This window comes from Primulina huaijiensis, unplaced genomic scaffold, assembly GCF_012295235.1.
Source record: "Primulina huaijiensis isolate GDHJ02 unplaced genomic scaffold, ASM1229523v2 scaffold37775, whole genome shotgun sequence".
Lineage (NCBI taxonomy): Eukaryota > Viridiplantae > Streptophyta > Magnoliopsida > Lamiales > Gesneriaceae > Primulina > Primulina huaijiensis.
This window is the reverse complement of record NW_027358831.1, coordinates 85,560-98,120: the sequence shown is the minus strand read 5'-3', so window position 1 is coordinate 98,120 and position 12,561 is coordinate 85,560. Positions and strand designations below refer to the sequence as shown.

Sequence of the window (12,561 nt, the reverse complement as noted above, 5' to 3'; positions counted from 1 at the left end):
ACGAACCACCCACAGAAAAGGCATCATGAGAACATGAGTGTTAATCAAAATCACTCGAAAAGATTTGAAAGTTCTTGTTTCAAATGCGGCACTCTAGGACATTGGTCTCGTATTTGTCGAGCCCCTGAGCACCTTTGCAAGCTCTATAAAGAATCGATAAAAGAGAAAGAAAAAGAGACCAACTTCACTGAGCAAAGTGACCGTTTGAGTGATTCAACTCATTTTGATGCTGCTGATTTTATGAATGATTTCTCTGAAAATGATCAATATGTTGGTGGGATAGAAATGAACAATATTGATGCTGCAGATTTTCTCAATGATTTTTCTGAAAACGAACAATATAGTGGTAGAATATAAATGTACAATAATTTATTTTTCATGATAATGTTTTATTGTACAATTATGATATGTGTTATATTTACATATGTATTGTCATTAATTTTTTTTCATTGCATATTTTTTGAAGTTCAAATATGGAAAATGCTATGAGCAAAGCTGAAGTTTGCATACCCGATAGTGGTACAACGCACACTATCCTCCGAGATAAAAGATATTTCTTGGAACTAAAACCAACAAAAACAACGGTGAATACAATATTAGGTCCTGTAGACTTGATTAAAGGAGGTGGTAAAGCACAATTTTTGTTACCTAATGGTATAAAATTTTTGATCAATGATGCTTTATATTCACCACAATCGAAAAGAAATTTGTTGAGTTTTAATGATATATATTCCCATGGGTATGATACTCAAACAATGAATGAAGGGAATGAGAAATATATGTGTCTTACCACATATAAATCAGGAAAGAAATATGTGATTGAAAAACTACCAATGCTCCCTACTGGATTNAATAATAAGTTTCAATGTAAAGCATGTTCTCTTGGAAAACTTATTATAAGACCATCACCAGCCAAAATCCAAACTGAATCACCAATGTTTCTTGAACGTATTCAGGGTGATATTTGTGGACCAATCCATCCACCATGTGGACCATTCAGATACTTTATGGTATTGATTGATGCCTCCAGCAGATGGTCACATGTATGTTTATTGTCAACTCGAAATGTTGCATTTGCAAGATTACTTGCTCAAATAATAAAATTGAGGAATCAATTTCCCGATTATACAATCAAGAAAATTAGACTTGATAATGCTGGTGAATTTACTTCCCAGACTTTCAATGATTATTGTATGTCTATGGGAATCATTGTTGAGCATCATGTTGCTCATGTACATACACAGAATGGATTGGCTGAATCATTAATTAAACGTCTGAAAATGATTGCTAGACCAATGATTATGAAAAAAAAGCTCCCTATTTCTATATGGGGAAACGCAATTTTACATGCCTCTTCATTAATTCGCATCAGACCAAGTGCATATCATAAATACTCCCCATTGCAGCTTGCATTTGGTAAAGAACCAGACATTTCTCATCTGAGAATTTTTGGATGTATGGTGTATGTGCCTATTGCACCACCTCAACGAAAGAAAATGAGACCTCAAAGAAAGATTGGTATTTATATCGGTTATGATAGTCCATCAATCATTCGATATCTTGTACCTCAGACAGGCGACGTGTTCACAGCACGTTTTGCTGATTGTCATTTTAATGAGGAAATCTTCCCAATGTTAGGGGGAGACAAGAAACATACCGAAAAAAAAATTACATGGTATGTATCATCATTGTTACATCTAGATCCAAGAACACAACAATGTGAAAAAGATGTACAGCAAATTGTGCACTTGCAAAGAATAGCAAATCAAATACCAGATGCATTTACAGATACAAAAGGGGTAACTAAATCAGATATACATGCTGTAAATGCTCATGCTCGAATTGAAATTCCAAAGAAACAAATTGAACAAAGTCATGATGTCGTAAAACGCCTGAAGCGTGAAAGGCCAGTCGGTTACTAGGATAAAAATCTCATGCTCGAATTGAAATTCCAAAGAAACAAATTGAACAAAATAGAGAATGATGTTCCTGAAGAAACACATGATGATCACAAAATAGAGAATGTTGTTCCTGAAGAAATACATGATGATGAAAATGTTCTGTCAGAACCACAAACTGACGAGAATCATGAAATCTCTATTAATTATATTAATAATGGAAAAATATGGAACCGAAAAGATATAGAAGAAATTGATGATATATTTTCTTATAACGTGGCAATCGACATCATAAATGATAATGAAGATCGTGAACCAAAATCTTTTGCTGAATGTAAAAATCGGCAGGATTGGATAAAATGGAAAGATGCCATCCATGTTGAATTGGATTCGCTAAATAAACGTAATGTTTTTGGACCTATAGTCCTTACACCTGAAGGTGTAAAACCTGTTGGATACTAATTGGTTTTATTCGAAAGCGAAATGAGAAAAATGAAATAGTAAGATATAAAGCTCGACTTGTTGCACAAGGTTTTTCTCAAAGGCCTGGAATTGATTATGAAGGAACGTATGCTCCCGTGATGTATGCAATTACGTTTCGGTATTTGATTAGCTTGGCAGTATCTGAAAATTTAGAAATGCGTCTTATGGATGTTGTTACAACTTACTTATATGGTTAACTTGATAGTAATATATATATGAAAATCCCTGAAGGATTTAAGATGCCTGAAGCACAAAGTTCAAAACCCAGAGAATGTTATTCTGTGAAATTACAAAGATCATTATATGGGTTAAAGCAATCTGGCCGAATGTGGTATAATCGGCTAAGTGATCATTTGATGAAAAAGGGATATGTAAATAATTCAATATGCCCTTGTGTTTTCATTAAGAAAACAACATCCGGATGCGTAATTATTGCTGTATATGTTGATGATTTAAACATCATTGGAACGAATAATGAAATTCATGAAGTTGTGTCATACTTGAAGGAAGAATTTGAAATGAAGGATCTTGGAAAAACCAAGTATTGTCTGGGTTTACAAATTGAACAAAAAGAATGCGGAATATTTGTTCACCATAAAAATTATACAGAAAAGATCCTTAAACGTTTTTAATATGGATAAATCAAATCCTTTAAGTACTCCAATGGTTGTTAGATCATTAAACATAGAAAAAGATCCATTCCGTCCATGTGAAGATGATGAAGATATTCTTGGTCCAGAAGTACCATATTTAAGTGCTATCGGTGCCCTTATGTATCTTACAAATTGTACAAGGCCTGATATATCTTTTGCCGTAAATTTATTGGCAAGATTTAGCACATATCCAACAAAGAGACACTGGAACGGAATTAAACACATATTCCGTTATCTACGAGGAACGACAGACTTGGGACCTTTGTAATCAAAAGATGCTAATCCAAGGATAATTGATTATGCCGATGCTGGATACTTATCTGATCCACACAAGGCACGTTCCCAAACTGGATATGTATTTACTCGTGGAGGCACTGCAATTTCTTGGCGTTCACAGAAACAAACGCTCGTAACAACTTCATAAAATCATGCCGAGATTATTGCACTACATGAAGCAAGCCGTGAATGTGTGTGGTTAAAATCAATGACCCAACATATCCAAATCTCATGCGGATTATCATTCGACGAGAAGCCTGTGATACTATATGAAGATAATGCTGCATGTGTTGCTCAAATGAAAGAAGGATACATAAAAAGCGACAGAACTAAACATATTCCTCCTAAGTTCTTCGCATTCACCAAGGCGCATGAGAAGAATAAATGTATTGATGTTCGTCACATTCAATCAAGTGAAAACTCATCAGATATCTTCACAAATGCACTTCCTATGTCAATATTCAGAAAGCACATATATAATATTGGGATGCGCAATCTACGAAATTTGTGAAGAATCGTTCGTGTCAACGTGAGAGGGAGTTTACGTGACTGCACTCTTTTTCCCTTACTATGGTTTTTATCTCAATGAATTTTTCCTAGTGAGGTTTTTAACGAGGCAGTATAAAAACACGTAATGAAGACAATCATTATGATCATCATCACAAGGAGGAGTGTTGAAAAATAATATTTAAAATATGTGTATTGAATATTGGAATGTTGAATATTTGAATATTGAAAATTAGGTGCTGAATATTGAAATTTGTGTGTGATGATGAAGGTAATGATGTAATTTAATTTTGGATTATTTGTAAAAATTTTCTATAAATAGATATCTCATTTGTGAAGAAAATCACAATTGAGTTAAGAGAAAAATATTATAAAATGTGTAGTGTGATAATTTTGAGAGTTTGAGATTTTTACTTTTTACCGTAAATTTTTACTTTTTCAAAACAGATAAAATGAATTTAAAATNAATTTTCTTAAATTTTAGACTCAATTATTTTACATGTTATTAGTATAAATATACAATTTATAGCCTTCTGTATGTGTTTTTTCTTCTCGAGTCATGGACGTCATATACTTTGATTAACAATCATTCTAATTCATTTTAATTACTCTTTCATCTTTCATAATCTCTAAAAATATCCAAAATGTTATCAAATTTTAGGTTCGTTTTTTCATTCAATTGTTTTATAATTTTATGCTTTTTCCAATCGATAATAAATTCATGCTTATTTTTCGAACGTATATTTTATATTTTATATCATATTTTGTTTTGATTTCGGATTTTATACACGCTGTTGTTCGTGATTTTCTGACGTTTCCCATCAATTATCAATGCTACTGGATGTTCGTAACTTGTGTTCAAACTTTATGACACATTATTTTTAGTTGTCGATTAATCATTGCTCTTCTTTTCCTTTATTAATTATAATATATTGTTGCCTACACTGAACTAATATCCTGGCTCCGCCCCTGAAAATATAGATGTGATATTATGCGATACGAAATAGACAGAAATCTTATCGGGACAAGAAACTCACACTAGATTGTGTATTGTTATTATTTTAAAATAAAATATTATAATAAAATGAATTTATTCATACACGCGATTCTATACAACAAAAAATAGTTTTTATTAAAATATAAAACTCATGTCTATGTGTATAAGGAATAAAAAGGTTATTTAACTATCAAACTTTAATAGACCCAGATTATACATAATCTGATCGAATTTTTAGATTTTGAGTTTCAATTTACACCCCTGATTACATAATTAAGATCACATGATTTTAATATTTTATTATAAGAAATACCTTCATACATTTGTGATTTCTTAAAATATATCATAGTAGTAATTGTTACAAAATATTTGACACTTCAACTATTTAATTTAATTAAAGCTTTCATGCGGTCAAAAAACATTTGTTAAGTTGAATGAAATTCAATAACTTTAAAATGCGTCTTTCAGTTGTATTTATTTCCTCGTTGTTAGTAAGTTGAATAAAATTTAATATATAATATGGTAGAGTAACTCAGTTTATCATTCAGGATGCATGCAGCTCTACTGTTGCACATACGTCATCTAATTTTGTGACTTCAAAACACTATAATGTTTCTGAACTACGTTCTGCAGCATTCTCCTACCTTTACATGTTGCAACATACCTGGCCTTTGAATCTGAGTTCGAACGTCTTTCTTCTTGAGGAATGAGGCTGATGAATTTACCAGGAAAAAACTGTACGGACTTCCTAGGTTTCTTCATCAACTTCGTCTTCATCCTCCTCCACATCATCAATAGGAATGTCTTCACTACGAAAATCAAGGGAACCTGAAGTTGTACAAACAACAAGTTAAAACTTTACCGGGGGGAAAGCATGAGTTGTTGCAATATTGAGGCTGCCTGATATGTTCTCAAAGTAATATATCATGCCTGACGGAAGATTATAATTGTGAAGGCGTATTAATCAAGCCTTGTGGCTAAAAACAACATAAAAGAAACGAAAAATAAAAAAGAAGATTGGAAAGGAACTATAAACATGGTCACTCCATTCAATCCTAAATGTGGATTATAGTAAATGACCGATGATCGATTGCTTTTAACGAACCATCACAATAATAATTTTAGTTGTGAGGGTCGGAAGCAAAATGGATTCCAAATCTTATTCATGATCAGGTTTGTGCTGGATCTTGTTATACAAATGTCATTCAAAAGTCGATATTCTTTCGCATTTGGTTTTACTTCCCCCGACTCACTATTTTCTTTCCTTTTTTTATTTTTGAATACCAGCTATTTTTTATTCACAGGCGTAGAATCAAGTCAAGGACAAGTCGCCATCAACTCACTTTCTTCCTTCCCAAACCAAGGAGACAAGCGAATCATTTTCGAAAGAAAGGTTTAGGCGCTGAGTGAAACACGACAGCCTTTTCTTGTTTAGGCGCTGAGTGAAACACTGACACCCTTTAAGAAAAGGCAACAAAGCATAATGGATAAAGAAGTAAAGAATCATAGTAATATTCATAGTAAGATATAACTCACCCCTGGCAGGAAACGGAGATGGCTCCTTCATAATGGATGAGTCATCAAGAACATATTGAAGTTCCAAAAGTTGTAAGAGAGCTTCTGTTTGAGGGTTTCGGCAATGCCCTACTCCTACACAGAAAGGAAAAAGGATAAGGAGGCATTACCGCATAACAGAATTCAGTATCAGATACAAAGCGTAGAGCTTGCATTGCATTATTGAAATTTCATCAGAAAGATAGCAAATTATGAAAATTGATAGTAGCGAGTACGGATAGAATTTATTTGCATTAAAATGGTCACAACCGTCAGCAGAGAAGAGAAATTAAGAGCACAAAGATAAAAAATTTGTACATATTCGGCGCAAAATGATAAGAAAAAAGGAGAGAACTCAAAACACTTCAAATAAAAAAATCATATGTTTCTGATACAAATTGAATTGCCCAGAATCAAGGAGAAAAACTGCTCCAAGAAGTATGGATCAGAAAGGCTGCCCACGATATGACTAACTCTCACACAAGATAACAAGGTTGGGTGACTTTTCGATCCTTAGAGAGCCAATAGGTAAGGTTAATATTAATGACTAGGCCTGTGATGCAAGGAATTAGGCTTCTAAACTATACGAATGACCAATTGACCAGGCCACGAAAGCAGTTGACTGTTAGAGCTCCAGAACACAAGGATTAAACTGTGGAATGCACAATCCACTGGTAAGTATATGAAGGTCAATAAAATTAGGGTTAGATAGTCGGAAAAATCTATATTTGTCTTCCTCCTTTCTAAATACACCTTCCCCGAATCAAATTAAGGTTGCAAGTGTTTAAGAATTGTCGTCCTCCGTTTAAAATACACCTTCCCCGAATCAAATTAAGGTTGCTGGTGTTTAAGAACGTGTGGAGATATATGAAATCTTGATTAAATATCAAATACTCAATTGCAAGAAGATATAAAACACAATCATTTGTGCGATGGACACAAAATTATGAGTGATATGTCGTCCTCGCATTTGTGCCAAAACAAGCATCAACCAAACAAACTTGAGTAAACATATATCTATCTAAGAACATTTAAAAATTTGTACTCCATTGATTTGATGATATTTTAGTTTAATAAGGAACACTTGCATGTGGTCACCTTCGGATTCGTAAGACCAAAAGCATGATGGCCACCTAACACTAAGAGTCCTGGGTGGTAAGCATAGGTTGTTTTATAATGGTCCATTTACTAGTTCATTAACTTACGATTCATGGTTTAAATTGCATTATTGTTTTTGGTAGAATACTTCAAAGAACATCAAAAAACTTTTTAAATTACTCGTTCATGAGTGGTAATATAGTTCCTATTATGCGATCATTGTTTTCAAACAGTATAGACAGCTGCATCAATTAAAATTTTGGCTTCATATCGAAGTTAAGAATGACACGATCATTTGGTTCATCGTGTCCTCATCATACAGCTCTTATCCCATAAAGATAGCGAGATTTCTTTATAGACCTAATTCACCCATGTTTCCAGTTTACATAAGACAATCATCCTGATATTTATTTAGCTAAAACCTTATGTTTCCATCCGTAAAAAAATTGCTTCGGTAAAACAATAGTTGGTTTTTGTGGAACAGAAAAGTGAGTGATAACCACATCTTAAGCATAAATACTCACCGAAAGGAAATCTTTTTGAAACCGGTTGACCAGGATTATAGCACGGCGCTGACCGAACAAATTCAAAAGGTTTACCCCCTCTCATTTGCAGCTTATTCCTAACGAAGTGACGACAATCTTGTATATCGAGCTTAGCATCACTAAAATACAAATAATATCAATAACAAGCAAATATTTGAAAAATTATTTAATAACGTGAAAACAATAGCAGCACCCAAAATTTGCACGATATCTAGTCCGGGGAAAAGCAGGGTTAAACTTCCTGGTGATTGCAAGCCATTCTTCATCGTACTGAAGCTCATAAGGGCCCATCTCTGATGGAATGTCAACAATCTATAACAATGAAAGAATCCAAAGTTAATGAACTTTCTCAACTTGTAACTGCAGCAAGTATCTGTTGTTAACAAATAACAATACAGGATGAGTAGCAACCTGCAAAAAGTTCCGTCCAGGGAGGCACTTATCCAGTGCAAGAAACTTTGTGACAGAGCCATTTTCCCCATGTTGAACAAGAGCAGAGAATTTGCAGTGTAGATGGGCAGAAAACCAGTGAAAAGGTTTCAACTTGTCCAGCAATTCTGCAGCAGCTCGATTTCCCAATATTCCTTCTCGAATCTCAAAAATAAGAGTAAATAGTAAAGGTGACCCAAAACTTATCATTAACTCATCGTCTTTATATGGTTATAGAGGATCAAAAAAATCCAGAGCAACAAATTATTTCAACTTACATTTTATTTGTAAGAAATGGAATGAGAAAAACAATCTTATGGTGAATACCAGCACCAAAAAATTTCAGAAAGTAGTTGATACGCAGAATATAAGTTATACATGAGCATAGGCTGAACTTTCGGCACTCAATATTCCCTGATGAATTGTCTACCACCACATTGATCAAGAGGAAAATCCTGAAGCCGCACCTACAAATCTCAACTTACTAGGGTTTAACAATTTAACCGTATAGTTCAAAATCATGCACAGCTAAGACTTGTATACTACTGGGTGACCCTGCACAGCCTTAATCGCACTATGGTTCAACAGATACAATGTCCTGATCAATATGCTTGTAAAAGAAGGCCACGACATTCTCACATTAAGGTTTCTGACTATTTCATGATAAAATGCACTTCAATCAACTTCTAAAGTGATGGTTCCTTTGCTCCATTTTTGTTTGAACTTTTGATTGAGGGAAGTACACAAAACATTTAAAACATACAGAAACACAAGTACATGATTAGGTGTCAAAGTCATTACCTATTTGTGACATGGGCACTTGAGTTAAAAAGATATAGTGAGTTTGTAGCATAAGCATAAGTGTTACTGGACTACAGAAGCGGTCAGAGATATCGATTATTGAAAATAAAAAAAGTAAAACTGAAGCAACCCAGTAATTACAAAAAACAAGTAATTTGAGAAAATAAATGTTTATAACTTCAGTGGGAAGTAAAAAATTATTGATCATCAATATTGTAACCTGCATTACCTCTTGTTCAAAGAACGGCTTTCGACGTAGAAGGTTCTGCAAGTCTCCACAAGAGGTAATCCCGAGTGGCCAATCATGTGACATAAAGATGTCAATAGGTTCCTCAAGTTGCATAAGCTTGTAAAAATCAAACTCACGAACATGGTATATGGACCGGATGTCTTTTTCATTGTAAGGCAGCTTTTCATAATGCCCTGCTAACATAATGTCATTCAAGAAATTACAAAGAGACACCAGCAAAACAACAATAACAACATACAATAACAACATACTCTAATATGGAACAAGACAATTGATTATTGGTGCTTCAGATAAATTTCCATCTCAAATAGCCCGTATTAAGACATTAATGGATTGTTATATTAAGAAGTTGAAAAGTTCAAACTGCAACATCACAGAAGCATCAACATATACAGCAAGAACTCCTCAAAGGGGCTCTCTAACCGACCAGTGAGTACTCAACTCACAATACCGGGTGCTTTATAACAGACCAGTGAGTACTCAACTTACAATACCTGAATAGTAGTCATGCCTATTATATATTCCAGAGATGCCACCTATACGAACATTTCCAAACTTAACCACCCCCGCCATTCCAAGAAAGTATATCTGTGGTGCAGCCCATCCCCCATAGTATCTGCGAGTGGAGTTAGCTTGTCACATACTACAGGGCAAAAATTTCGGGGAAAAAAATACTGATATGAATTTCAAACTGTCTAGATGGAAAATAACATTGTCACTAAGTGAAGTTCAACTTCGACTAAACAAAATCACATTTATGCTTTTCACTGCAAAACATGCATAATCCACCACTGTATGAAGAGAGGTTGCATGTGAGAAGCACTGTCATCCAAAATCATATTTGTTGAAATTCCTCCCTTTCTCTACTTTAATACATAAGAAAACATGTCAAAAAGAATTTCATGCACTGAAAAAAAAATTGCAAGCACACATAAATTATTTGCTTACAGTTCCCACATATAATTTGACGCCTCATGATTTCCCCCAATGAATATGGTCGGAATTGGGGCAGCTTTCTCCCCTGAATAATACTTGTGAAATGTGTTCATGTGTCGATACTTGGCAGGCACATTTAAGCTTTCTAGATCTCTTTCATTCCTAATAGCCTGTTGCACACATTATATAGTTCGAAGCAAATTTTTTCACATATTAATAAGAAAAAAACTAAAAAGTTACTGAAATTTATCAATTTAAGCTTTTCCCCACCCATACATTACTCCAAAAACTCTCCTTGACGACAAGACACCAAACAAACAGGCATTAGACAAATGAAACAGGAATGATGCACAAGGCAACGAGTGTGTAAGAGACATGGAGAATAACAGAGGCGAAAAAGACAAGAAAAAATAAGAAAAGATGGTTAGCTTTACTCCAGAAGAAATGGTCTCCAGAGTTGTGGCATCTTGCGCAGAAACATGCAACGAAAGAAGATGCTGTGCCATCTATTTAACTAAAAATATGAAACTAGTTTGAAATCCTCAGTTCAGGATTAGATAATAATTAATTCAGGTATAGTTTGTTTAGAAGATGTTATTAAGACACCACCGAACTGAAGGTTTCAACTTGTCCAGGGTCAAGATACATAGAAACACAACCGTTGTGAATAGAGTAATCATTTCAGAGAAGTGTGCACCTCAACCGTGAATCACTCGTTTTGGTTTGCCTTAAAGCAGAATATGAATCCAAGGTGTGATTCGACGTAATAATTGCTTTTTTTTGTTTGGTTGAAAACAAATGATTATTGACTTTATTATTGTTCAGTAGTTTGTAAAGTACACATTGGATGATTTGTAATTCAATTCCTTTCAGATGCCAAGATTCTAGTATATTAGGAGCTAGTTCCACCCTGTTCTAATAAGGTAAATGCACCATCTTAGACTTTTAACATTCAATAATTAAGATCACCAGCAGTCATCCTAGCAAGTTGAGTTCCTAGCATCTATTGAAGTTCCTAGATCCTGTGGGTTCAAATTAAACTCATGTTTTAAATTCTTGCAAAGTCAATCAAATCAATATGGATCAACTTAAATACTTAATACAACTAATCAATCTTCATACAGTAAGTATAATTGAATGGTTACAAGTAAAATAGATACTTAACATATAAAATTCTACACATAGATTTCTACAGATATTCATCATGGCTTGAGTAGACACACCATTCACCAGAAATCCAAAACAATGAAATACAGTGAAACAAATGCAAGACAAATAAATGCTAAGAAAGCATGCCATCCCAAACTCCTGTAAAATGCATTAAAAAAAACCGAAGATTAAAAATTTGGGGAGAAAAAAGTATGAGTAACTCGACCTGAAAATCCCCACAGCAAATGAGAAGATCGACTTTGATCTTCTCGACTTCTTGGATATGTAAGAGAGTTGCATAGACGTTGTCCAGCTCTCCATGCATGCACCCTTCTACAGCAATTTTCATCTACGATCACCAGTAATTTATCGTTTAGGGGTGTTTTTTCCGCTACTTCAAATTTTGAAGCCGCAATTATTATTACAGTTATATGTCACAATATTGTCGATTATCATACAGTTTAGACCATGAATTACAAAGAAGAGTCGTACAAATTGGGTAAAAATAGATTAAAACTGAATTAACCAAAGAAAAGAAAGCAAACCTCTGTTGCGAGGAGCTCCTGGGATTTAGCTACATAAGCAGACGAAACAACAAAGCTTTTCATTCCATAAATCAATAAGAGCAAACACGTTACGTTAGTCATAAATAATCCGAGCTGCTGTCACTCCACTTCAGTTCATAAAGTATCGGTTCACCGATTATTTTTTTTAAAAAAAAGAAGGAAAAATGCAGCTACAAATCAACACAACATAAACATCGAGAAAGCGGGAGAGGAAAGAAAACAGCCAACCTGTGGGACGTTAGGGTTTAACGAAAGGAGAAGCGTCGTAGTTGCTTGAGTCACGTCGGACAACCTTTCTCCAGCCAGGAATCGGGGAAAGCAGCGAGCAATCGGGAGAAAGGATGGGCCGACGGGTTAGGGGGTTTTGGGGATTGGGCCTGATTGATTTTAGTGTATTTGGGCTACAAATGATTTCATGT

General features: G+C 34.4%; 1 protein-coding gene across 3 annotated transcripts; it reads right to left on the bottom strand.

Annotated features, from left to right (window-relative positions):
* Positions 1–5,306: 5,306 nt before the first annotated feature.
* On the bottom strand, positions 5,307–12,517 carry LOC140968698 (lariat debranching enzyme). Of its 3 annotated transcripts, XM_073429750.1 has the most exons (11): positions 12,371–12,517; positions 12,122–12,176; positions 11,803–11,925; positions 10,440–10,597; positions 9,986–10,107; positions 9,471–9,664; positions 8,423–8,605; positions 8,205–8,323; positions 7,991–8,130; positions 6,351–6,464; positions 5,307–5,642 (listed from the first exon to the last, which is right to left on the bottom strand). In XM_073429750.1, the coding sequence occupies exons 3-11, from the start codon at positions 11,923–11,925 to the stop codon at positions 5,563–5,565; spliced, it is 1,233 nt and encodes a 410-aa protein (XP_073285851.1). In that variant the 5' UTR covers positions 12,122–12,176; positions 12,371–12,517; the 3' UTR covers positions 5,307–5,562. The 3 variants fall into 3 exon arrangements, with proteins under 3 accessions (XP_073285851.1, XP_073285853.1, XP_073285852.1); XM_073429752.1 differs by lacking the exon at positions 10,440–10,597; XM_073429751.1 differs by lacking the exons at positions 12,122–12,176; positions 12,371–12,517 and having other exon boundaries at positions 11,803–11,944.
* Positions 12,518–12,561: the final 44 nt, after the last annotated feature.